The sequence below is a fragment of the Schistocerca nitens genome, chromosome 6 (genome assembly GCF_023898315.1).
Source record: "Schistocerca nitens isolate TAMUIC-IGC-003100 chromosome 6, iqSchNite1.1, whole genome shotgun sequence".
Classification (NCBI taxonomy): domain Eukaryota; kingdom Metazoa; phylum Arthropoda; class Insecta; order Orthoptera; family Acrididae; genus Schistocerca; species Schistocerca nitens.
The window spans coordinates 724,505,565-724,532,575 of NC_064619.1; the positions used below are offsets into that span (position 1 = coordinate 724,505,565).

At 44.0% G+C, this 27,011-nt stretch overlaps 1 protein-coding gene across 1 annotated transcript in view; it reads left to right on the forward strand.

Moving 5' to 3' along the window:
• LOC126263124 (venom dipeptidyl peptidase 4-like) overlaps positions 1 to 27,011 on the forward strand; it is a 324,149-nt gene that overhangs the window by 79,732 nt on the left and 217,406 nt on the right. The window contains exons 2-3 of the mRNA XM_049960140.1: positions 2,327 to 2,486; positions 15,918 to 16,003. Of these exons, the coding sequence (XP_049816097.1) occupies positions 2,327 to 2,486; positions 15,918 to 16,003 (246 nt within the window). The remainder of the gene's footprint in view (positions 1 to 2,326; positions 2,487 to 15,917; positions 16,004 to 27,011) is intronic.

Here is a 27,011-nt window from a genome sequence, read left to right on the forward strand (position 1 = left end):
TCAGTGAATTCGAAAGTAAAATTCTATGTACCGACTTAACAGAAAATCCTAGGAAGTTCTGGTCTTACGTTAAATCAGTAAGTGGCTCGAAACAGCATATCCAGACACTCCGGGATGATGATGGCATTGAAACAGAGGATGACACGCGTAAAGCTGAATTACTAAACACCTTTTTCCAAAGCTGTTTCACAGAGGAAGACCGCACTGCAGTTCCTTCTCTAAATCCTCGCACAAACGAAAAAATGGCTGACATCGAAATAAGTGTCCAAGGAATAGAAAAGCAACTGGAATCACTCAACAGAGGAAAGTCCACTGGACCTGACGGGATACCAATTCGATTCTACACAGAGTATGCGAAAGAACTTGCCTCCCTTCTAACAGCCGTGTACCGCAAGTCTCTAGAGGAACGGAGGGTTCCAAATGATTGGAAAAGAGCACAGGTAGTCCCAGTCCTCAAGAAGGGTCGTCGAGCAGATGCGCAAAACTATAGACCTATATCTCTGACGTCGATCGGTTGTAGAATTTTAGAACATGTTTTTTGCTCGAGTATCATGTCGTTTTTGGAAACCCAGAATCTACTATGTAGGAATCAACATGGATTCCGGAAACAGCGATCGTGTGAGACCCAACTCGCTTTATTTGTTCATGAGACCCAGAAAATATTAGATACAGGCTCCCAGGTAGATGCTATTTTTCTTGACTTCCGGAAGGCGTTCGATACAGTTCCGCACTGTCGCCTGATAAACAAAGTAAGAGCCTACGGAATATCAGGCCAGCTGTGTGGCTGGATTGAAGAGTTTTTAGCAAACAGAACACAGCATGTTGTTATCAATAGAGACGTCTACAGACGTTAAAGTAACATCTGGCGTGCCACAGGGGAGTGTTATGGGACCATTGCTTTTCACAATATATATAAATGACCTAGTAGATAGTGTCGGAAGTTCCATGCGGCTTTTCGCGGATGATGCTGTAGTATACAGAGAAGTTGCAGCATTAGAAAATTGTGGCGTAATGCAGGAAGATCTGCAGTGGATAGGCACTTGGTGCAGGGAGTGGCAACTGTCCATTAACATAGACAAATGTAATGTATTGCGAATACAAAGAAAGAAGGATCCTTTATTGTATGATTATATGATAGCGGAACAAACACTGGTAGCAGTTACTTCTGTAAAATATCTGGGAGTATGCGTGCGGAACGATTTGAAGTGGAATGATCATATAAAATTAATTGTTGGTAAGGCGGGTACCAGGTTGAGATTCATTGGGAGAGTGCTTAGAAAATGTAGTCCATCAACAAAGGAGGTGGCTTACAAAACACTCGTTCGACCTATACTTGAGTATTGCTCATCAGTGTGGGATCCGTACCAGATCGGGTTGACGGAGGAGATAGAGAAGATCCAAAGAAGAGCGGCGCGTTTCATCACAGGGTTATTTGGTAACCGTGATAGCGTTACGGAGATGTTTAGCAAACTCAAGTGGCAGACTCTGCAAGAGAGGCGCTCTGCATCGCGGTGTAGCTTGCTCGCCAGGTTTCGAGAGGGTGCGTTTCTGGATGAGGTATCGAATATATTGCTTCCCCCTACTTATACCTCCCGAGGAGATCACGAATGTAAAATTAGAGAGATTGGAGCGCGCACGGAGGCTTTCAGACAGTCGTTCTTCCCGCGAACCATACGCGACTGGAACAGGAAAGGGAGGTAATGACAGTGGCACGTAAAGTGCCCTCCGCCACACACCGTTGGGTGGCTTGCGGAGTATAAATGTAGATGTAGATGTTGGTGGCGGTAGAGTCGTTCGGCACTCAGCTTCAAACGCCGGCTCTGTAAATTTTCTTAAGTGTTTGTGCAAAGGACGGCTTCCCTCCAGGGATTACAATTTGAGTTCCCAAACTATCTCTCTAACAGTTGCGTGTTATTCAAACATACCGGTAAGAAACCTAGCGGCCCGCCTTCAAATTACTTGGATGTCTTCCTTCACTCCGAACCAGTACAGATACCAAACACTCGAGCAGTACTCAATACTAGATCGTACCCGCATCCTATACGCGGTCTCATTTACAGGTGAACCACTCTTTCCTAAGATCCTCCCAAGAAACCGAAGCCGACCAGTCACCTACCCCACCACAATCGTCAAATGCTCGTTCCATTTCATACCGCTTTGCAACGTTAAGCCCAGATATTTAAACGACATGACTGTGTCAAGCGCGACACTAGTAATACTGTAACCGAACATTCTTCCCACTCATTCACATCCGTATCACCTCGCCTGCCAGCACTCAGTTCACCTGCCACCGTTGCTCTGACTGACTGGCCACGCCTTGTTGCAGGCTGCGGTGCTGCTGCTAGCCCAGCTGGCAACGGCAGCTTGTGAGTCAGGGCGCAGGAAGACGGCCACTGCTCCAAGGGCAGAGGACGAGCCATTCTGCCTGCAGGAGTGCATCAGCGGAGAAATGTCAGCCGAGGGTTTCGACGCCACCTGGGTAGGAGGTGAGTGTCAGAGTGCGGCCAGCTGTGGCCTGTTATTGCTGTTGGTTTCAGTCACTCGTGGGAAACAAATGTGCTCATCTCAAGACTTGACCTAGGCACCCGTTTCTGCATAAAAAGAAATTCCAACCTCCGTACTTCTACGCCTATGTCACTATCTAGCTACTCACCATGTTTCGTGTAACAGAGGGTATGTAATGCACCATTATCGTTTCCGCCTCCCCGTCCTATTTTATAAAGGGACGTTAGACAAGTTTCTGTAATTATAGCACCATAGTCATTATGTAAGAACTAAACAGTAAGCGTATAGTTTTTCTGTACGAATAAAAATTAGCTTCTAAATAACTTTAGGAGATACAGCTATGTGGCTTATTGAAAATGGTGTCTTAACTTACAATGTTTCGCACATGTGCACCGTTTGTTGGCTATAGAACGTCTGGGCGATACTCAATTTTTCTCCGTCTCTTCGCCAGTATCTCTTTCTTCACTGCCTCTACAGTATCCTGTATTCGTGTCGTAAGAGTTCACACATCATACACCGGTGGGCAGAACAGTTAGTGCTTAATATAACCCGACAAAAATGTCTGAGCGTTTCCTGCGGTGAACGTAGTGGCTATTAATAATCATCTCTGCCGATCCGTCTATCCAGGAAGATTTCACCCAAAACGCACAAACCCCAATGTAGTTATGTTCCATGTTGTTCAAACTCTACCCATGGCCGAAGTTCATGTAACTGAGGTGCAACATAAAGTTACATCACATCCAAGTAAACTGTTGCGGTAATGATGGGCTCAGTTATAAAGAATGGTCCAATAATTGTATTATGCGTTAGGCCACATCATGCATTCACTTTCAGACTAACCGTTATCTGCTGTACCGATATATGTGGGATCTCTCCGACTCCCAGACTGGGATACCACTATACGTGGGGTCTCTCCGACCCCTAGATGGCAACATTGTCTGTTCCCTTTAGGGGAGATATGAAAAGTCGCTTAGTCGGAAAAAAATATTCTAAGGCGGTCGTTATCTGCATCGAATCGTCTCATTATATTGTCAGCAAATAATCGCTTCTAGGCCTATCGTCTGGCTCAAAACTTGCAGGAGTTACACTTTGTACGCAGGGAAATGCAGTCGTTTGTGAAAAATCATAATCACAGTACTCTTAGACACGCCTGATTCTCTGGAAAGACGACACGTCGATTTCCGCGGACGACGCTGAAATACTGTACTCAAGGTATCAACAGCGCGTCATTCGCTACTACATGCACATCTATACTTCCCGGGTCACTTCACGGTGTGTGGTGGAAGATGATAAGCATTTATATGGGCTCGAATCTCTCTGATTCTGTCTTCATGGTCTTCGCGCGAGATGGTCTTTGCGCGAGATACACTTTGCAGGAAACGGTATATTGGTTGACTCTTCGAGGAACCTACACTCTCGAAACTGTGACCATAACGTGATGAATAGCGCCTCTCTCACACCGTCTGCCACTGCAGTTGGCTGAGCATCTCCATAACGTTTACGCGCTTGCTAAATGAACCTCTAACGAAACGTGCTGCTCTTCTTTGGATATTCTTTCTTTCTCAGTCCTGTCTGGTACGAAACACGTCCTGACGAGCAATATTCAAGTATTGGTCGCACGAGTGTTTGGAAAGCTATCTGCTTTTTTGATGGACTATATTCCCTGAGCAAACTTCCAGCGATTTTGTTTGGCATTTGACTTACTCGCAGACATGTTGGAAAAGCCGTCAAGCGCCGACGCCACACTGCAGCTCACCGTCGTCGGGGTGGTTGCCACCTCAACCCCTCGACTACGCGACCTTCCGGTTCTGCCCTTTTGCAGCACGACCTGCAGAGGGCCTTCGCGTGCGCCTGACCAAAGCACAGACGGCGTGTAAATCAGCAAGAGAGGTTGCTCCCGCCACGAATCTTTCGCTGGATCCGCCAGTGTCACGTGCAGGCAGCCAGGAGGAAGTGTACCTCCGCCGTGAGTGTATTTAGGATCGTGCCGATCTCGGCAGTAAGGCCGCGGCCAGCAGAGAGTACTAGTCTGCTTCGGATCCAGAGCCACCTACACCGCGCGTGGCTTCGCCTCCAAGAGACCTCGGCAACGTGCTCGTGGGCCTGTTGGTATTGTCAGACTCACTTGGCAAGACTGTAGAAACTGTAATCTGTTCCAATGTGCTCCATTCAAAGAGAGCGAGGACTTGTTGGAGAACGAACTCTGACTGTACAAGCAACTATTGTTGTTTCCTCAACCAAAACTTGTACTTAAAGTTCTCACGTTTAGTCGTGAAATTATTGTCCTGCTGTGTTCTGTACTGTGTCTTTTGGACAAACAGAGCGAGTTGGGTTTCACACGATCGTAGGTTCCTAGGTGGTTTCGGCCTCCAGATACGTCACAAGCCCAAGCATAAAACATGTTTCCAAATTCTGCAAGTAACAGACTGCGGAGAAATAGTTTTATATTCCTATGCGTCTTTTCGACGATCCTACCCGAAGAAGGGAATGACCTGTGCTTTTATCCAATAACGAAGTCTGCTGCTTCTTGGCTTGTCATCAACACTGCCAGTCTCTCCAAACTTTTCATGCCATCCTTGAAGCTCTGCACATCTGGCGGATCTGGACCATAGGCATTCGGAGTTTTTACTGAACTGTGATAGGGGGCGTGTTTCACGGAACGACAGCACATACTCAGTTTCCCTTGAACAGGTGCCATTGTGACAGCAGCACTACTCATACATTTCTCTATCTGTAAAACTTAAGAGGGTGAGGGGGATCAGGATCAGGTGCTGTCAGAGCACATGTCCGAGTGCCGTATCGTTCAGAAGTAAAACTACAATTCTCAATTACTCGGTTTGTTACCACAACGACCTCTGGTTTTACTGTCACAACCGTAAAAAGTCCTGTAAATAGCAAATATGGAACTTGTAACACAGTCTAATGCAACAGCTTTCAGATGCTGAAGTATTATGTGGTTGCCATCGCTGCGGGAAAAGTTAATCATAGCATCGTTGGTCAAAGTTGTTTTCAGCGCCATAAAACAAAACAAAATAATAGCATCGCTGGGCCAGTCTCTCATTACATTCAGTCAACACATATACGCGGTACATATCTCCAGTATCGTGAGTGAAAGGAACAACTTTGTTCTCAAACAAGACACATCGTACATACCGTGAATGTTTGCACTGTTGGACAGCGTTTTCAGTGCGATTCGGAAACAAATATAGATGTTGTAATCAATCAAACGAAATGCAACTGCTATGTAACAAACTACAGTAGTTCGCAGGTGTCACATGCCAAAATACTCCAACCTCCCTGAAGCATCTGCGAAGTTCTGTCGGTAAAGTTCAGGTTCCCGAGGCATAAAAAGCGTTTTAATAGTTACGATTACAGTCCTCTAGGGGTTGTGGATGGGGCTCAGTAGATGAGGTTATGACGAATAACCATTGTCCGGGTATGTACCCTCTGGACGTGAAATAAGTTCGAAAAGTGGATGTCTTTCAAATTTCCCGCGGGACTCCACGCACGCAGCAGAAACGACGAACTCTGACTTGTGTGCTCCACAGGACCTGCTCCAGATGGAGATCTTGCTGTTCGTTGCACAAAGTTGCGACGCATGCTTACATTACACACGGTACACTCACTCTGGTGAGCTGAGCTGCAGTGGAGCACCACAGCCGACCCTCCTGTAGTTGCGAACAATGTATCAGTTTCGCACAGCCTTCATTGCAGTCGGGGGAAACTGGTATGCGACTGATAGAAGCTATCCGTACATGGATGCAATTTGTGCAGCTGTACCGTTACGAACAGCACTGGGAAGCGGACCTTTTGAAAGTGATCCGAACTTCAAACTTAAGTTACAGCCAAACGGTACATTTACAGACACAGTTTCTTTATCAGAACTTCACCTACTAAGCCGTTCTTAAACCCCTAGATGTATGTAATGTTTAAACACATTGTATATTGTTAAAATCAGAACGCCTATCACACTATCTTGAGGTACGTCAGACGCTACGTCAGCTTCTGACGACGTCCGTCTGTTGAAAGGACGACACACTGACTTCCGCTCGATAAATCTCCAGTCCAATAACACCTCTGTCACTTTGGTGTCGTCTGAAGAAGAAGGTCCCATGTCAGAGTTGGTTCCTTGCAACGTAATAACAAGTAAGGACTTGCTGCCCGATGCAGTAGCGAGTAAGAGCGGTTGGCATAAACCCACATTCAACAGGTTAAATACGCCGCCGCGTCTGGAAGATGACTTATGCCAAAGAGCAGCGCCGATAAGCTAGACTCTGCAACAATAGCTTACGACGGCATCGTCTTCTTACTTCAGATCCAGCAGCGCTTGCTATGGGGCCTATTGCAAATCTGGACTGTCTATCGAAGCCTGTAGTCAGCAAGCTGTGGCGGACCACGCTTTGCTGTGTGTGTCAGCTTAAATGGTGAAGAAACAAAGAAGGGAGAAAGCTCACGTCTCTAATACGTACTGGAATTAGATTTACGACCTAATATTCTTCTCGCGACTGCCTCTGTCCCCCTCCCCCTCCCCCTCCCCCTCCCCTCCTCTCTCTCTCTCTCTCTCTCTCTCTCTCTCTCTCTCTCTCTCTCTCTCTCACACACACACACACACACACACACACACACACACACACACACACACACCTCCACCCCCCCCCCCCCCCCGGTCCATCTCCTCCTTGCCATGTTCTACGTCCATTTCCTTCTATAGCCTGCCATAATTGCTAAAATGTTGCCAGTGAAGGACGTCGTACACAAACTGAACTCTCGAGTATTACCCGTAAATGTTCCTAGGATTCGTGTCGGGCGATCTAGATAGCCAAATAATTCGCTCGAATTGTCTAGAATCAACTGCAGACAATTTTGGCCCAGTGACGTGGTATATTACCATGAGAACGAGAAATTCATGAGTGGCTACAAATAGACTCAAAGCTGCCAAACATAATCATTTCCAGTTGAACCAAAGGACCCAATCTATTCCATGTAAACACAACCCACACTATTGTGCAGCTATCACCAGCTTCCACAGTGCCTTGTTAATAAGTTGGGGGCCACGGTTTCGTGTGATCGAACCCTACCATCAGCTCTTACCAACTGAAATTGGGAGTCATCTGACCAGGCCGCGGTTTTCCAGTCGCCTATGGTCCAGTCGATATGTCACGAGCCTAGGAGGTAACGTGCTGCTAGGCACTTGCTTCGGCCGCCTGCTGCCATAGCCGATTAACGCCACATTTCACCGCATTGCCCTAATGGACACGTTCGTTCGTACATTCCACATTGATTTGTGCTGTTAGTTCAGAAAATGTTGCTTGTCTGTTGGCAGTGACCACTCTATGCAAACACTGAAGGTCGTCGGCCACTGCGTTATCCGTCGTGGGAGGTAATGCCTGAAATTTTGTTCTTGGCATACTCTTGATACTGTGGACCTCGGAACATTGAATTTCCTAACGATTTCCAAAAAGGAATGTCCCACGCGTGTAGCTCCAACTACCATTCCGCGTTCAAAGTCTGTTACTTCCCGTCGTGCGACCATAATCACGTCGGAAACCTTTCTACATAAATCACTTAAGTACAGATAATACCTCTAAAACTGCACTGCCTTTTTATACATTGTGTACGCGATACTTCCACGATGTGTATACGTGCGTATCGTTATCCCACGACTTCTCTTAACTCAGTGTAGGGTTTAAAGTTGACAGATTTCGAAGATATCGTTATAGAACCTTCGGAGATAAACGGCTTTGAACATACATATATTTACGTTTTTATTTGTATAGACTGAACATTGAGAGAAGACTCCCTCATTCTGAATTGTCAAGAGAGAAGTTATTGATTCGGCGGCAGTAACAAACACTGTGGGCATGTATTGTTTCCAAGTTAAGTATTTTATATTGTTTCAAACTTCAGTAAAGTGATCCAGTATTTTTGTGCATTGTAGTACCTGCTCGGCCCTCTCCAGAAATAAATCTCTGCCTGCCAGGACCCACTACAGTGCTGACGGGAATGTCTCGAGTGTTTTTTGGTCCTGCACTGCCCTTATGCACGAGGAGCACGCGACGGAGCAGAAACGGTTCGATGGTTTTCTGCATCAAGAAACACGAAGTCTACCTGAGCTTAGGTATCTATTTTCTTCTGGATATCGTAATCGTTCAAGCTGGGTGAAAGCTGTGTTCCACACCATTAGTGCTTTCTGACGTGTTGTTTGAAGATAATATCTTGTAGTTGGTTAGGCGATATCATGTTCCTGTTCAGTTTCATCTACACAATCGACTTTTAGACCCCTCTGTTGGGATATACTTCACGATCTTCTTGTGTTCACGAGTAGCTGAATACTGTCAAAGACCAATTTCACGTTCGCTCATGAATCTGATTTTTCCCCCAATTTTGCCGTTAAAGCGGAGCTTTTTGGTAAATTTCTTCCGTCTACTTCTGATGGTGCATCGTCATTGGTCAGAGAGCGAAATAGGCAGAACAAGACATGAGGCATGTTAATGAAAATTGCGTTTTCGTGGCGCAAATGTCTTCGTTTGTATTCCTCGTGCACCGTATTACTTCATTGATGTCAGGAAACCACGAAGATGGAAGCCTGTATCCGTCTTCTCCAATGAAGTTACGTTCTTTCTTGGAAAGCTCAGTGTCTTGGCCGCAGTTGCTCTGATGCTCCCCTGCGGTAGATTTTACGCTATCTTTTAACCGCGTGTGGCGTTTATACTGTTTAAAGATTTCTTTCACATATCTTCTTTCTTCCTATATACCCTGTGCACAATCACATATCATTTCATAAAGTCTCGCAGTGTGAAGGTAACCAGGTGCGTCCGTTTTGCATCGGAAACAGTCTTTTATTTTGCACTGACTGAAAAGTGTAGTCCATATAGCATTTTTGCGTAGAATCCTGCTGATGCTTCTGTTGGGTACCGCTGTTCTCTATACTTACCGAGCGTATCTGATGAACCTGAAGGTGGTTTCGGTTGGCGAAACACTTTCCGGTGGCAGTGTCCATTGAAACAGTATTTGTTTCAATACTAAACTCCTTACTGTGGAGGAAACAGCCAGAATTGTGTTCTTGAGAGACGAGGCGGGGTAGGACAGGTTCGTATTCCAAAGGGCAGACATCGAATGCAGCTTTATTTCCCCTGGCGTGTCTGTCACAGGAGACTGAGTCAGGAACTGTTCTCAGTTGCCGGTAGGTTTCCCACCACTTGTTCATCCAGCTGCGATAATTCTCAGTCTCTAATGGTGGCTTTAACGACGGGTTATAAAAGCTCTATTTTCTTTGTTTCCTTCTTTTCGACAGGTCGGACCATTTGTAATGAGATAAGAGGTCGTTCATCTTGAACCGGCACCTTCAAATTTCTTGTCCTATCAACAGCACAACTAGACAGTTTCTATTCACCAATGCTTCCAAGCTGTGCACTTAAGTCACACCATTGCCTCAGTTTACATTCAGACCCTGCAGTTCTGCAATTAAGTCAATCAATGGTGATCGGTAACAAAGCGGGATAGGCACAGAAGTTAGTGGCAGACCCCATATTGTGCTTCAGCGAGAACAAACATATTCTTGTGACCTTCTACAAAGTACTCAAAACCACTGCTTAACAAAAGTTTTCATTCCGTCATTGTTCTCGAGTCGATGAATTTTTCAGTTTTACTTTCTTATCGGTTTGGACTGTGTCTTAATGTAAGTCCACACGGACCATGACGTGCAACACAAGGCTACACGAATTGCACCCGTATGTACGACTACATTATCACTCATTTGCCTGGCCATTTTTGCGGCAAAGTATTCGCGAGCCAGAACTGTTTACGCAAGCCACAGTATGACCGCGAAATGGACGAAAGCGAGCTAGTAGGAGTGAATGCCACTCTCCTGCGTTAGTATTCTACACGTAGAAACAGCGAAACTGTGATTTGTGGAGTCATTTTTTGCTTTAAAAAAAAAAACCAACAACAACAACAACCGGAGCTGCTTCCGAAGCTTTAGCTTATAAACTATTGCTGGACTCCTACCTTCTCCAGAAACGTGAAACACGATTTTGAATGTGCTTCCGGTATTTTGTAAGACCAATATCAATATGAACGACTAGACACCACACTGCGCAAAATAATTACAAGATCACTTTTTGAAACAATTCATTTTCCCCTCACTGCGGCGCAGAAGTATGAAATTAGGCTCCATCGTAATCATGTACAAGCGTGCTACCCTGTGACGTCATCCTAGTTCTCGGTGACGGTTCAGATAGCAAGGTGTCGACACGTGGGAAGAAAAGGCCAATCTTCAGAACTTTATGTAAGTTTTAGGTGGGGTTAATGCGGTCACATTGGCATCAAATTTCACCACTATTCCACCCAACGCCACCATGGAGGTGTCACACTATGGAAAAGTCGTCACATCCCACCTTACCTGCATATCAGCCTTTCTCTTGACGCCACTGAGCTGGAGGTCAGAACCGCGACGCATAGCGTTCAAACCAAGCGATTTTCTTGAAAGTTGCTGAGGAATGTATTTCAAACACACCGTCGCTGAGTATCGACGCGAAAAGGCTTCGGGAGGTGGCATGACGGGCGTAAATGAAACCACCTGTTCTCTTGGGTCTCTCATTTACACACATTTCGCAGCCTAAGAGACAGTTTCCACTACAATATGCAACGGAATGACGTACTTCAGTCTTTGACACTGCTTACACCCTCGCGGAAAATTAAACCCTTCTCTAAGGACACTGTGGGGCTGCAACCCTACTGAACCTGCTCTGACCTTTTTTGGAGTGAATTGCACGTTTTGGTCTGGTATACAGGATGGAACCACTAGAGACAGTTGAAAACCATTCGACAAAACAAACTTGGTTCGAAGCTGCAAAAAAAAAGAAAAGTGGTCTTTCTTGTAGTTTGGTCCCTCCTATGGTGTAATCATGGAGGAGAGGGTGCGATTAGGACACGTGTGTGAATGAAAGGCAATTCGGTGCTGCTCATGCATCTTTGTTGAGCAGTTGAAATCGTACCGAAACGTAAACAGCCCTCGACCTAGTCCTATGTAGCTGTGAGTAGGCAACCGCGTGGAAATCTGATTCCCATGGCCGGAAGCAGGCGTAAGTGCAGAAGTGTAGCACGGTTCAGCTAAGGACGGCGAAGGCGACTGCGAATCGTTCCAAGGTTTGTCTCTGTAGGGTTACACACTGAAGTTCCGGCGGACGTCGGCAATTCCAGCAGGACAATGCGACACCCTGCACGCCCATAATTGCTACAGAGTGGCTCCAGGAACACTCTTCTCAATTTAAACAGTTCCACTGGCGACCAAACTCGCCAGGTATGAACATTATTGAGCATATCTTGGATGCTTGCAAAGTGCTATTCAGAAGAGATCTCCACCCCTCTTACTCTCAAGGATTTATGGACAGATCTGCAGGATTCACGTTGCCAATTCCCTCCTGCACTACTTTAGACATCAATCGAGTCCATGCCACGTCGTGTTGCGGCACTTTCGCGTGCTCTCGAGGGCCCTGCACTATATTAGGCGGGCGTACCAGTTTCTTTGGTTCTTCGCTGTGTAATTGCCTGCTGTTTCCACGATTTTCCTTTCACTCAGTGTACGTGACTCGCTCCACTATTGCAGAACGGTTGTTTCACACGGTAAGACATTCTTAATTGCTACCAAATTCAAGATTCGTTCGTGTGCACTTCCGACACACTCCACACGCACATTGTAATAAATTAAATTGCTTTTAACTATGGAAAACAGTCCTTCAAGTACATTTCTGTACCTCCGAAATTATGAAAGACATAGAGTTGAATTTAATATGGTGAACACGTACTCGGTGGTCTAGCGGTTCTAGGCGCTCAGTCCGGAACCGTGCGACTGCTACGGTCGCAGGTTCGAATCCTGCCTTGGGCACGGATGTGTGTGATGTCCTTAGGTTAGTTAGGTTTAAGTAGTTCTAAGTTCTAGGGGTCTGATGACCACAGATGTTAAGTCCCATAGTGCTCAGAGCTATTTTGAACACGTACTTTTATATGACAGCATAACATAGTTTCATTAACATTGGTTTATGGAAACGCACAAAATGCCGTCACAGCCTGTCACGTCAGTTAACTTACCGTTACACAGCAGAATGCTGCAGCAGGACAGATGGATTCCAAACTGTGGGGATCCAGCCACATGGATCCCTCCCCATACAGCATTTGCAGATGCACAAAACTGCCTTTCACACTGAATTACATAATGATACGCGACAAGCTACACGTTCCATAGGAATTCTGCTTGAGAATGGCTCCTTTCGATCTTGAAAGCAGTTAGGGAACTAGGAACCCTGAGGTGAAAACACTGAGAAAAGGAAGCTGTAAGACTTTCTCGGATAGCTCAGTTGGTAGAGCATGGCTGCTGGAATAATCAAACTCACTACTTGTGAAGTAGGTGCTATTATTCTCTTTAACGAGCCCATTCATGGTATGTGAAGTTTAGAACTCAAATATGTCGACGAAAGGAGTTAGATGCAATTCTCAAAAATTCTCGACAACATAGGTTTTGAAGTTCCTCGACCATACGGAATACGCTAAAATAAGAGGGGTTTGTTGATCAGCTGTGTGGCTCTGTTGCAGTGCTTGCTTAGAGATGAGGGAAGTCTTGGGTGCGGTTCCCAGCGAAATGAAATTTTTAAACAAATTTGAATGTTCTACGAGGATTTCTAGGAAGGGTATAATACAGAACGATTGAAAATACCGGTAGCGCCCGAGACTAGTAAACGCTGGATCATTTTTTTGTTTTTGCCCGTTTAGTTCGAATATCTGTCACTTAAATTTAAAATTCAGCAGCTCTGTGGCAATTAGTACAACTAATTGGAGTATCATACAAAATGCATGATTCGTATTTCTAATCACGTACCACATATAAAAATCCAGTTTGCCTTGCAAACATAAATTCCGGATTACCACCTTTTGTAAAAGATTGTTTAACAAGGGTGTTTAAATTTTAAAAAATTACATACTAAATTTTTTTCCATATTTATGTATTTTACGCTTCACGAAAATGATCGTAGAACACGTACCTTTACTGAAAAACATGGTTTCACTGGCAATAGAATCCAGTCGCCCACACCTCAGGTACTCTACTACATAGCCACACTGCTTGTTTACAAAACTCTTTCAGTGTTAAACATGTTTGAACAATTTCGTAGTTGAGAGTTTTGGGAGTTTCAAATGCTTTTGGTGACAGATATTTTAGTTCTGTACTTCACATGCCACAAATATATTTCTAAAAAAATACGAATATCCGATTACCGTGTGACGTCCTTGCAAGATTATTAATCCCACACTCTCCCAACTGTCTCTCTTGTGTAAAAGAATAACTATTATTTGTCTTCTGCAACTGATTTTAGTGCTGTTTCAACAAAACATATTTCACCATTCTTTAGCTTTCTGTTGTATCCATTGTTTTGTGCTGTGGAGTCCCTGTGTGACCACTGCCATTTCATATGACACGGGTGACCGGAATCTTTGTGCTAGGGCTACCATGTTTGTGGTTGCTTCTTTTCTAAAGGTATTGACGCTGTCACTCGTAGACTTCCTTGTTTTGACATCTCGGTAGTGTTACCCTTTCCATTTCCATACTATACTGAAGCGCCAAAGAAATTGCTATAGGCATGCGTATTCAAATAGCGTGTTATGTAAACAGGCAGAAATGGCGCTGCTGTCTGCAACTTCTATATAAGACAGCAAGTGTCTGGCGCAGTTGTTACATCGGTTACTGCTGCTACAATGGCAGGTTATCAAGATTTAAGTGAGTTTGAAATTAGTGTTATAGTCGGCGCAGGAACAATGGGATACATCATCTCCTGTACAGCGATAAAGTGGGATTTTCCCGTATGACCATTTCACGAATTTCAGGAATTCGGTGAAACATCAAATCTCCGACATCGCTGCGACCGGAAAATATCCTGCAAGAACGGGACCAACTTCCTGAAACTACTGCGGATTTCAATGCTGGGCCATCAAGTGTTAACTGGGCCATCAACACCATGTCAGCTGTGGATACTCCGTAATCGTGTTGGACGCGTACAAGTGGAGTGATACGGGACCCCTGATACGTCTTCATACGACCCTGACATGTGACACATGTGTATGCATCCTGTCTGATCACATGCATCCATTTATGTCCACTGTGCATTCCGAAGGACTGCAATTCCAGCAGGACAATGCGACACGCCAGACGTCCAGAATTGCTACAAAGTGGCTCCCGGAACAGTCTTCTGAGTTTAAACACTACCGCCGGCGACCAGCTCCCCAGCCATGAACATTATTGAGCATATCTGGGATGCCTTGCAACGTTCCGTTGAGAAGAGATCTGCATCCCCTCGTACTGTTACGGATTTATGGACAGCCCTGCTGGATTCATCATGTCCGTTCTCTCCCGCACTATTCTGGACATTAGTCAGGTGCATGCGTCTCTTCTGAGTGTTCATGGGGGCTCTACACGATATTAGGCAGGTGTACCGGGTTTTTTGGCTGTTCAGTATAAAGTGAACGCTATAATGTATGTTACCAGAATGGGCACATTGTTCCCTGTGGTTCACCTGTGACGCATGTATCAGCTACATATTTGTGGCAGTATATGGCTTGATATATATGTTACACAAACCATACAAAAATTCTGTTTCCAGTTCTTTAACAGGAAACGTACTTGCTTAAGATCGTGTACATACGACGTTACTGTAAAACTTTTATAAGAAGTCCCTTAAATTCAAATATCCTGTTTCGAAAAGTATAAACCACTGGAGATGCCTAAAACCATAAGGTGATATATTTTTGCTTCCACCAATAACAAACACTCAGTTTATCAAGACGAGTAAAAGTTATTCTTATCTACAAGAGAAAAACTTGAAGGTAACTGATTAAGAATGGTAGTTAATGGTATTAAGTCTCCTCTGTTAGGTGTGAACTTGCATTGTTTCGAAAGAAAGTCGACCACTCTTCCTAACCAACCCAAACCATTTTCTCATACAGTTTATTTAGCTAAAAATATTGGAGCGAAGAAGAAGATTTTCTTACTTAATAAAGAATTTCTTTACTTAGCTAGATGCTTTTGCTTTGTATTTTTTTCGGAGTTTGTAAATTGCTATTTAAAAACATGACATTGTACTCAGAGCGGGTAAAAGAACGACATTTACCTGTGTTGTAAAACCTGTGTTAATCTAATGTTCAGCTATGCCTCTATATATTACACATGCACATTATTCTAGCATTTCTTGTACTGTGTCTTTTAAATTTAACAAGTGTGAGGACTGAGAGAGCAGTATTGTGACAAAATATGTGAACCATCAGCTCGTTGCATCTCGAGCAACTGAAAACGAAGAAAATGGGTTGTTCGCATTTGTGGTTCTACGGATGGACGAATCAGTAACTGAGTGTGGTGTCTAATGTTCCAGAAAGCAAGCTGTTCCACGCAAAGGATGGCCAGATGGTTGTCACGGACATAAACACCAACGAAAGCACGGTCGTGGTGCCCACAGAGGTAAGTTCTATTCGTAGTAAAGCCGAACGTACCACTCATGAATTTATGAACCAAAATTACCCACCACGAGAGGGAATGCTGCCTAGTGGCACTTTTTTTAAAGTGTAACTATGTTAGAAAAACTTATGCCTTTTTACGTTGCATTGGCTCGTTGATACGTGACACTGTATGCATTCGAAAATAGCCACAGACCGAAAGTAGCCAGTTATGTACTACGTGATGTAATAAAATTCACCTGTATAAAAGTTTCTATCAGCCTACGGTTGAGATGAAAATGGTTTCAGCGTTTACAGATTATCGGTTTGCCGACTACGCCGTCGAATTAAGTCACTGTACTAAGTGCTGCGATATTTAGTTGTTTGTTACTGGTACTCCGCTCTTGAATCCTCCTCACGACTTAAAGTGCCTTTCCCCATGACTGGTATGCTTTGAGTTATAGGATTAGGTTTCCTTGTGTATCCTTAGACGATGCATACTTCGTGTTGAGTGTCAATGTCAATTCCTTTACTTATACGAGCAGCGCCGTAAACACTGTAATGTGATTGATTCATGACGGACTATTCAAAAATCATTCAGAGCCAACGGCCGGGTTGGGAATTTTCTCTGCCCGGGGACTAGGTGTTTGTGTTGTCCTCATCATTTCATCATCCTCGTTATTCGTGACAGTGGGTAGATTGGACTGTGAAAAAAGGGGGCTGTGAAAAAACTGGACCTTTGTACGGTCGCTGATGACCGCGCAGTTGAGCGCCCACAAACCACACATCGCCATCATCACAAGCTTTTTGATTTTTCTCCCGTGTGGTCACTATTCCAGATCCGATCTTTGGTTAGGTTTTCTCTTAAAATGAACCTGTTCACATCTGCCACAAATGTTTCTAATGTCTGCATATTAGGGTCTTCTTCGTCTGGAACACTTGCACTTGGCCGCCGAACAACTCCAGAAGGGGCCTCCCAGCCAGAAATCCCGTACGGTCATTTCAATGCAGGCCATAATCAAATTGCTACGCCTGTGTGAAATTATACAAAATGGAAAGGAGGTTAAAAAATGTCAGCAGTAGTTTCTCTAACAGCTGCTACAATCTCCACTTGAATTCCGGGCTGCCGATCCGCTATCTCTGGCTGTGTCAAATTGTGCTTCCAGACTCCTAAAAAACTTTCGAGTATAATGTCTTGATTACCGTGAAGTGACTTAGGTCTTTGCTGCATTCACGACATACGTGTTGCTCCCGACATACAGGCAGAAAGAAGCGAACCCTGTAACACAGTATTGTAGTTACTACGTTGGTGTGGTGTGCTTTCGCGTTCAGAACTAGTCTCGCAGGATTGTAGTAACTAAAATATCAAAGTTGCAAAAAGCATAAGATAAAAATAACAGTAAAATAATCAACTGCCTGACAAGAGAAGGTGAAGCACCCAGAAGAAATGGTCAGATGACAACGTAACAGGTATAAGAGCCACGGAGAGCTTTAGTGTAGATCGTGTTTAGTCTCGTTACCTGGCCTGGTAGGGTATCTAAGGAGCATAAACAGTTGCCGATGTAGAGCGATCGCTGTGAAGCACGCGAAGGTGCCGCGCAGGAATCTGTAGTGGTTTAACATACGTACTCGTAAGGCGTAGAGGTGGTGACTGGGAAGCAGTGCTTAAATTTCTTGCACTGTCACAGATATTCTGGACGTCAGAGGAAAACTATCGTAAGTCCTAAAATGGCGATTTTGAGGTTTCTATGGCACGTGGCTTATTTAAGTAGTACGTTCTTAATGGTGAACTACGGTATGTATACGGTTCACGGAAAAGAAACTCAGTAACGTGACTGTATTGAATGTGAAAGCAGAACGCAGCGGTAGTCAGTGGTAAGTGATCATGATAAAGACGAACTGCACATAGAGACTACTGGGAAAGGGTAACTGTACATCTGACTTACTTCACAGGTAGCAAAGCTCGATCCGCAGCATCTCCTCTGTTCTCTCCTGTAAAGTCAGTAAAATGACACTTAAATATAGGTTAGCCACGACGTCCAAATTTTTCAAAGGTAATTTTTTCTCTGTCAGAAGTAATCTGTTCCACCAATTAATCAACTGCTATTGACGCTAAAATATTTCGCCGCTGGTGATTTCTTTCTTTCCATTAGAGACTTCATTGATATTGATAACTAGGAAGACAGCAGGATTAGTAAAATGATGTGTACGCAAATGTGCAACATGCACAGGGACAGTTTTGTTAATTATTTCGTTCCTCTGTTGTCATCAAACGAAAATAAAATAAATAAATATATATAGATTCATTTACGTTTTTGCTTAAATCTTTTAATTTCTCTTTTATACATCTTATTTTGAACACAATGCCATTTCACTTCTTCCTCCATTCTTTGGTTCTCATCATGTTACTTTACAAGCAGCACCATCCGAAACTCACATCTAAGAACAGGTATTTTTATTCTGTGTATAAAATTGCTTTATGGAGAGGATTGTACAAAAAAGAACAACACAGCGAAAGTGTTGCGTCTCCAGTTACTTCCTCCTCTCTCCACACTAGATTTAGCAGCACAAGCAAAATTATGTACAGTATGTAATTGTTACTGTTCCTCAAACTATAACAGAAGCATCCAGTTTGGATATGTGCATGGGTGCACTTAAGCCTCAGATATGTAAAAGGAATTACGGTCGTTCAATCAAACTGTTGGTAACTTATTCTCTATATATCTCACTAATATAATAATTAAAATGACCACATAATAGAAATTGGTTTTGTATATGATGAGGAACTGTAAAAGTGGATGCCCAAAGGGAGATCAATAATTCAGCAAATGTACTTCCTGTATAACATCAATTACTGCCTGTATAGCACGAATTACTGCTATCATTATTTAATCATTCTAACCACCAGACATAAATACAATAGAAAGTTAGCCAGTGAGTAATCAACTCCTATGATGTCTGTGTTCTTATAGTTTAATTAAGACCCTCAAAAGGATCACTTTTTTCACGAAGCATATTGCACTTCAAATTTTCTAATACACTCCTGGAAATTGAAATAAGAACACCGTGAATTCATTGTCCCAGGAAGGGGAAACTTTATTGACACATTCCTGGGGTCAGATACATCACATGATCACACTGACAGAACCACAGGCACATAGATACAGGCAACAGAGCATGCACAATGTCGGCACTAGTACAGTGTATATCCACCTTTCGCAGCAATGCAGGCTGCTATTCTCCCATTGAGACGATCGTAGAGATGCTGGATGTAGTCCTGTGGAACGGCTTGCCATGCCATTTCCACCTGGCGCCTCAGCTGGACCAGCGTTCGTGCTGGACGTGCAGACCGCGTGAGACGACGCTTCATCCAGTCCCAAACATGCTCAATGGGGGACAGATCCGGAGATCTTGCTGGCCAGGGTAGTTGACTTACACCTTCTAGAGCACGTTGGGTGGCACGGGATACATGCGGACGTGCATTGTCCTGTTGGAACAGCAAGTTCCCTTGCCGGTCTAGGAATGGTAGAACGATGGGTTCGATGACGGTTTGGATGTACCGTGCACTATTCAGTGTCCCCTCGACGATCACCAGTGGTGTACGGCCAGTGTAGGAGATCGCTCCCCACACCATGATGCCGGGTGTTGGCCCTGTGTGCCTCGGTCGTATGCAGTCCTGATTGTGGCGCTCACCTGCACGGCGCCAAACACGCATACGACCATCATTGGCACCAAGGCAGAAGCGACTCTCATTGCTGAAGACGACACGTCTCCATTCGTCCCTCCATTCACGCCTGTCGCGACACCACTGGAGGCGGGCTGCACGATGTTGGGGCGTGAGCGGAAGACGGCCTAACGGTGTGCGGGACCGTAGCCCAGCTTCATGGAGACGGTTGCGAATGGTCCTCGCCGATACCCCAGGAGCAACAGTGTCCCTAATTTTCTGGGAAGTGGCGGTGCGGTCCCCTACGGCACTGCGTAGGATCCTACGGTCTTGGCGTGCATCCGTGCGTCGCTGCGGTCCGGTCCCAGGTCGACGGGCACGTGCACCTTCCGCCGACCACTGGCGACAACATCGATGTACTGTGGAGACCTCACGCCCCACGTGTTGAGCAATTCGGCGGTACGTCCACCCGGCCTCCCGCATGCCCACTATACGCCCTCGCTCAAAGTCCGTCAACTGCACATACGGTTCACGTCCACGCTGTCGCGGCATGCTACCAGTGTTAAAGACTGCGATGGAGCTCCGTATGCCACGGCAAACTGGCTGACACTGACGGCGGCGGTGCACAAATGCTGCGCAGCTAGCGCCATTCGACGGCCAACACCGCGGTTCCTGGTGTGTCCGCTGTGCCGTGCGTGTGATCATTGCTTGTACAGCCCTCTCGCAGTGTCCGGAGCAAGTATGGTGGGTCTGACACACCGGTGTCAATGTGTTCTTTTTTCCATTTCCAGGAGTGTATATTGGGTACCTACTTAGTCTTCTATCATGCAGCTGTGCTCAGCGAACACTATCTTACTTAGAAATGTTGTGCGAGAATCGATCATACTGTGGCGCCCTTATGTTGGGAACTTTATCAAATCGTGTATTTCAGTGTTCACACTTTAGAACTTACAGGGTGTCCAGAAAAGGACTCCCTGATTTCAAAATTAAATATCTCGAAAACAAAGATCGATAGAGGAATGCAGTAAACGGTATGTTTATTGAGAAAGCTGTAAGAAGTTTATACAGCAGTTTGAAATAATAGTTAGAAAAGCTGCTAACAGACGGCGCTGTAATCGCCATACGTAATGCCTACTATAAATAGTGATCCGAAGCCCAGAGCGATCAGTTCCACTATTGAAACGTGAAAGGAGGTTAGCGTACCGAAGGAAGAGATTAAAACCATGTACTCCATTGAACAACGCGTTTTTCTGGTGCTAGAGTACCACAGGTTAGAAGAGTCCTACGGCAACAAGGCGAAGTTTTCAAACACGATTTAATGTTCCAAAAGGACTCGATGCGAAAACCATTCGTACGCTCTTCGCAAAATTTCAACGAACAGGCAGCGTAACTGATGATCTAGTGGGGCATGTTGGCTGCAAGCAAACCGCAGTTACGCGTGAAAATATCGCCACAGTTTCTGGAATTATTCAGCGAAATCCAATGTCATCCGTCCGTAGAATTGCATCTGAGACTGGTTTGAAGCGTTCCAGGACGCAGAAAATACTGAGAAAGAACCTACACATGTTTCCATTCAAAATTCAAGCGCACCAGGCCATACCCGTACGAGATGTGCAACAAAGGGTTGCCTTTGCTAATCAGATGCTCACAATGATTGATAGTGAAGGATTTGATGTTGGCTGCATCTGGTTTACAGATGAAGCACACTTCCACCTGAATGAATACGTGAATAAGCAGAACTGGCGATTTTGGGGTTCCGAAAAGCCACATTGGTGTGAAGCGAAACCCCTGTATTCTCCTAAAGTTACTGTGTGGGCTGCAGTATGCAGCAGAGGCATTACTGGCCCTTTTTTCATTCGAGAAACGGTCACTGGTGCACGTTACGTTGCAATTTTGGAACAATTTGTCGCCACACAGCAAGCGTTAGAGGATCGACCAGGTACTGAATGGTTTATGCAAGATGGAGCCCGACCACATCGAACCGAACAAGTGTTTCGCTTTCTTGAGGAATACTTCGGGAATAGAGTCATTGCTTTGGAATATCCCAAATTTACTGGTGCAGGCATGGATTGGCCTCCATATTCGCCGGATTTGACTCCCTGTGACTTTCTTTTTGTGGGGCACAGTGAAAGACATGGTCTACCCGAAGCACCCCGCCACGCTGGACGAGCTTGAATCGGCGATCTCTGTGGCATGTGAATCCATTTCGGTTGAGACACCACGAAATGTGATGGCGAATTTCATTCTTCGTTTGCGCCACCTCTGTAGTGCCAATGGTGAACATTTTGAAAACATTGTGATGTGATTGTTTGCAAAGATTGTTTTCATACGATTATTTCACTTACGTATGCTGATATGAGCTGTACAGCTTACAGCGCCATATTTAGCAGCTTCTGTAACTATTATTTCAAACTGCTGTATAAACTTCTTACAGCTTTCACAATAAACATACCGTTTACTGCATTCCTCTATCGATCTTTGTTTTCGAGATATTTAATTTTGAAATCGGGGAGCCCTTTTCTGGACACCCTGTAAGTTCCACACATGGGCCCCTGTCAGTCTGTGTCCTTTTTCTGGGCATAGTGCTTACATGTTTCCCTCTTTACAGGATTGTGGATGCTCTGTCAATCTGCGTGAAGTCATTTGTAAGCAAAATTTTGCATGTACTTTCCAATCCGTTATTCAGAAATTTAGTACGATCTCTTTTTAGTCAGTCAACAGATACCGATTTTTTACTAATTTCAAGTTAGTGTTGCAGTTTACATACACATACCACACAAGCTTAGTTAAAAATCTTAGACTGATATTTCCGCTGCACGAGACTATAACAGTTTTCATATTTTCTACTACTCTCTGGAGCTTGTTTACAATATACATTAGCCTCTAAGTGTCTTCGGGGGAACAGTTTTGCACCCTGGAACGGCTATCGCTCGTGTTACCCTGATTAAAATACTTTGTGACTGGTGGATGGCAGGGGTGGGGAGCATAGTTGCTGGTTTGTACAGAGCATACCATGTGCCCAAGTGATCGATAGCTGCACGCGCACCAAAGAAGAAACAAGTCGTCCACTTACCGACTGTTACACCGTCCTTGTAGGTACTGGGGACGGCTGTGGTGGGGACTGCTGCTGCTGTAGTGCGAGAGTGGTGCACCGAGATGCCGTAGTAACACGCTATAGGCAAATAACAGTAACAAGACCGACGAGCGTTTAGTCACACGTGAATCGAAAAGTAACGAACAAAAAGGCAAAGAAAATTTTAAGTGGTGAACACGACACACTAACGGATACACGCCACTTATCTGAATCACACTCGCGTTCTTCAGCGTCACTCGAAGCTGTCAGAGTTTAATGAAATAAGTTCTGTATCATTTTCTACTATGCATTCATTCTCCAGTGCTTTCGTTATTACTTCTTTCGTGTGTCTTACAACATTATTCCAGTCTGATGGCGAAGTTCGGTTTACAGCATCTTTTGCCAATTTCTTTCCACTTCCGCTGAAGTACATTTTTTTCTGTCCCTTGTAACATAACATTTTACTTGAGCCCATACGGGTCCAATCGAACTGAAGCGGCATTGGTGTGGTGGCAGTCTAAGGACTCTATGACGATATTTTTGTCATTTTATCTAAAACGTAAAGAGGTAAAGGTGGTATACTCTGAGCCACTAGATCCAATAGTTCACCCTTTGTACAGTCGTCTGGTAGGGAATGTTTCTTCGTTGTAGACCGTCGATAACGTCTTGCTTCTTGGAAGCAACTGTAGGCGTCTAATCAAGGATAGTTGCATGATATGAGGAGTTATCCGTAAGTATTACTGAGGGCTTGCTCAAGTTTTTCAGAAGAGTACTTAAACTACCGCTGAAATGTATCTCTATTCATTTCTTCGTGGTTATCGGCGCTTTTATTCGATCTAAATAACAACATACAGTTTTCTATAAATCCTGCAGATCTACCTGCATGGAGAAGAATGTTCAATACCTTTTCCAATGGGTTGTGGCATGGTGCCACACACTGAATCTTCTGTCCCTCCTGTTACTCATTGAATGGCTTGGATGTACCCATGTTTCATCTAGCAGAACTGTCATCAAAATTTTCCTTTGCTATTGCCCTCAAAAATCGACATAATGATCTTAAGGATGTCACCTCTCTCCATTTGACATTTCTTACATCAATTTTTTTATATATGAAGCACAAGTCGTGCTCCACATTTCGCAGTGACGACTTGCTGCCTCTGAAAACCTCCGCTTCTTCTTTCATTATATCGCGGGGCAGATGTTCCTTTCTCGAATAGTAACTGTAAATGTGATGACGAATTACATCTTCCTGAAAATCGTAGATATTCGTCAAACGCTTCTCGAATTGCCTCTTTTTTTTCTGGAGTGCTGAGGTGGGATGGTCCAGCTTCAATTTCTACGGCTCCGTACTTTTCCTTCCCTATTCTTACAAGTGTTTTTGAGAATTTTTAACGCCTCCGCGGTTCTATCAGTGACTTAAGTGAGAGGAAGCAAGTGTCCACCATTGTATTTCTCTCGTTCGAAGTATTTCCCGACATTATTGCCATATTCACGAGCCTAACCCGTCGGCGCAGTGCCCTGACCGCGGATAGCCTCCTCTCGCACAGCATGCGTCCGCAGGCGCCCTCTCCCACTTCTTGCTTCTGACTGGAACAATGTGAATGTGAAGAAATAATCACACAAGTCAGGTCACAGCGCCGCACAGTGCATCTGATATACGATCACTGTAAGCTTCGAGTTCAGAGCTAGTTTGTAGCCACAAGGGAGGGTTTCTTCTTTTTTGTCCTCTCTCGAAAGCGAACACATTACGGAAAGTGCAGTTTCCAAGAGGATTTCCATCTCCTTTCCTTGGACAACCGTAGATAAAAGCTGTAAAGCCAGCAAGTATCCGTGGCTGTCTTGGCGAACCTGTGGACGCAGCGGGTTGTGAGGTCTCGCCTTCTTTAAGGCACCTTACCGCACAAGAAAATGCACTAAACCCAGCAGGCTCTTACTGCGAAAAACATTTGCGTAACCACAGAGGTATTATTTCTGTGGCCGTTACTACGGCTTTATAAAAAATCATTCATTCGCCTTCTAGTTTCGCACATTACTCCTTCCAGTGCGTATGCACGAATCCACGCCATGAATATCCCATATCTATCATGTAATCGGTAGACGTTCTAACAACCCTACCACAACGAAGGTCAAAAATTAATCATGATTGTAGTGTTGCTCACGCTGCTAAATATTGCATTTTCGGGAAACAACAAAGTTATATTATGTGGCAGGCGTCATTAGAGCACAGTTAATAAAGTCATTTCTTCAAATAATCGATAAACTAAGCACTCATCTTTTCGTGTTTCCCACGCTGGTCTCGTTGTGAACTCATGGCTCAATCGTCGAAAATCTAGGTAGTGATGATTCCAAGCTCGGATGCATAGAGGCCTAGGTGTTATTCTGCGATATTCAAAAGTTTTATAAAAGTGTTTCATAAACCATTCTTGAAGATTAAACTTTTGCAAGTTAGGACAATGGTGATGTAAAAAAAGTAATCAGCACTCCGAATTTAAGTTACATTTCTTTTTTATTACTTTTGTTGCAATATCACGTAACTCGTTCCAAAACATAACTTCACAATATAAATCATACTTGAAAATATCTTCCTCACTGTTAAAGTTCACATTTCATAAACTGACGGTAAATTGCTTCTTTTTAACACGACGACCAAAGCTTGATTCTTTAATAACCGCTTACGCGCCCAAAAATCAAAGCTACAAGTACGTCAATGATCATAGTGACAAAAAAAAAAGAATACACATAATAATAATATCATTGCAATATATACATATCGATGTATCGAAGTTCCTCTACATTAATGAAATCAAATGTGAATGTTGTCACAGAAATATGTTAACTATTTTACAGAAACACAGTAGAATATTTCTGGTATCGAGAGGTTGAGATGACGTGCCGTAATGGTTACGTAATTAAAGTACCATTACAACGTGAACCAGCCTGCATTTCCAGACATTTACGCTAGGTGCGCTGCTGCAGATATGTATTTCATAGGTGTACCATGTAATAGAGCCTTCAAATAAGAAAGGCATATGCGAAATTAAGCAGCGTGCTCCATTGCTGTTGTCAACCTAACAGAATGGATACGCTATTTCAGGGATAACCAGCCAGAGAATAAAATGACGTCGTACAACGTGCGGCCCAATTTACACAGCGGATAGCCTATTCCACAGATTGCTATCCCTAGATTTAGCACAAGATTGTATAACTGGTTCCTAAATAGGCTAAAATAAAAAGCTCGTGTTCTGATATAATTATAAAATACGTGTATTTCATATGCAAATTCACAATATGATCATGATTCTGTATGTGAGGACCATACGGCAATGTTAAAATATGTTCATTTATATTTTTAGGCAGTAAAGAGCAACTAATGAGTGCGCCAAGAGAGAAGCTTTCTGCGGATAAAAACAGAAAGAGAAGTAAGGATATGACTGAACAGATAGATAAATAAATAAATTAGCTTCTAAGATGAGAAGATAGCTTCACGAATCAGGCGTGTCATCAAGCTCCACTGATGCTTCTCTTACTATGATTTCAGGTATTTCGAAGAATTCTTGTAATTTGGATATTCAAGATAATTGGACTGTACAGTCGAAAGTTCAGATCTCAGATGATGGTAAACAGCCTTCATCGTCGGTATTATCTCAGCGGGAAGATGACGTTCAGCAGACGGGTAACAAAAAATGTGTCTAATGGATCCAGGTACATGGCCAGACCATGAATAAATTATAGATCACCGAAGGTCATTCTTCAGCAAAGAAACTGTATTACTAAATGATAAACATCCATGGAGTTTAGGTCCACTGAACGCAACGGTGGGTATTTGAAATATCACATAGGGTTCGGAACAATGGCAAGTCAGGAAAATCTTAAAAGATCCTGGTGTGTTCATTCGAAGGTAAAAAATGCAATTTACTCTGCCGCCTGCTAGCTATACGGCAGCTCTTCTGCATCAGCCTTGTCTAGAGAGCGTCCCATTAATTGGGAAAAGCTCCAAAAAATGACTCGAGCATGAAGCACCAGACACACAATGAATGTTTTATCAAATGGAAAACCGGCTCGCAGCAAATGAAATAGTGCCAGGGCATCGATCACAAGACTGAGAGATTTAATCACTCTGAGAAAGAAAAATGGAGACATATTCTACATTTAGCAATGAACGCTGTCATGTATCTTGCCACAAACTCTCTTGCCTTTAGAGTATCTAAAGAAACACCTAGTGGTGTCACTGAAAATTTTCCTCCACCTAGACAAGGAAATTTTCTTAATTTGATAATTCCGCTCGCCAAATATAAT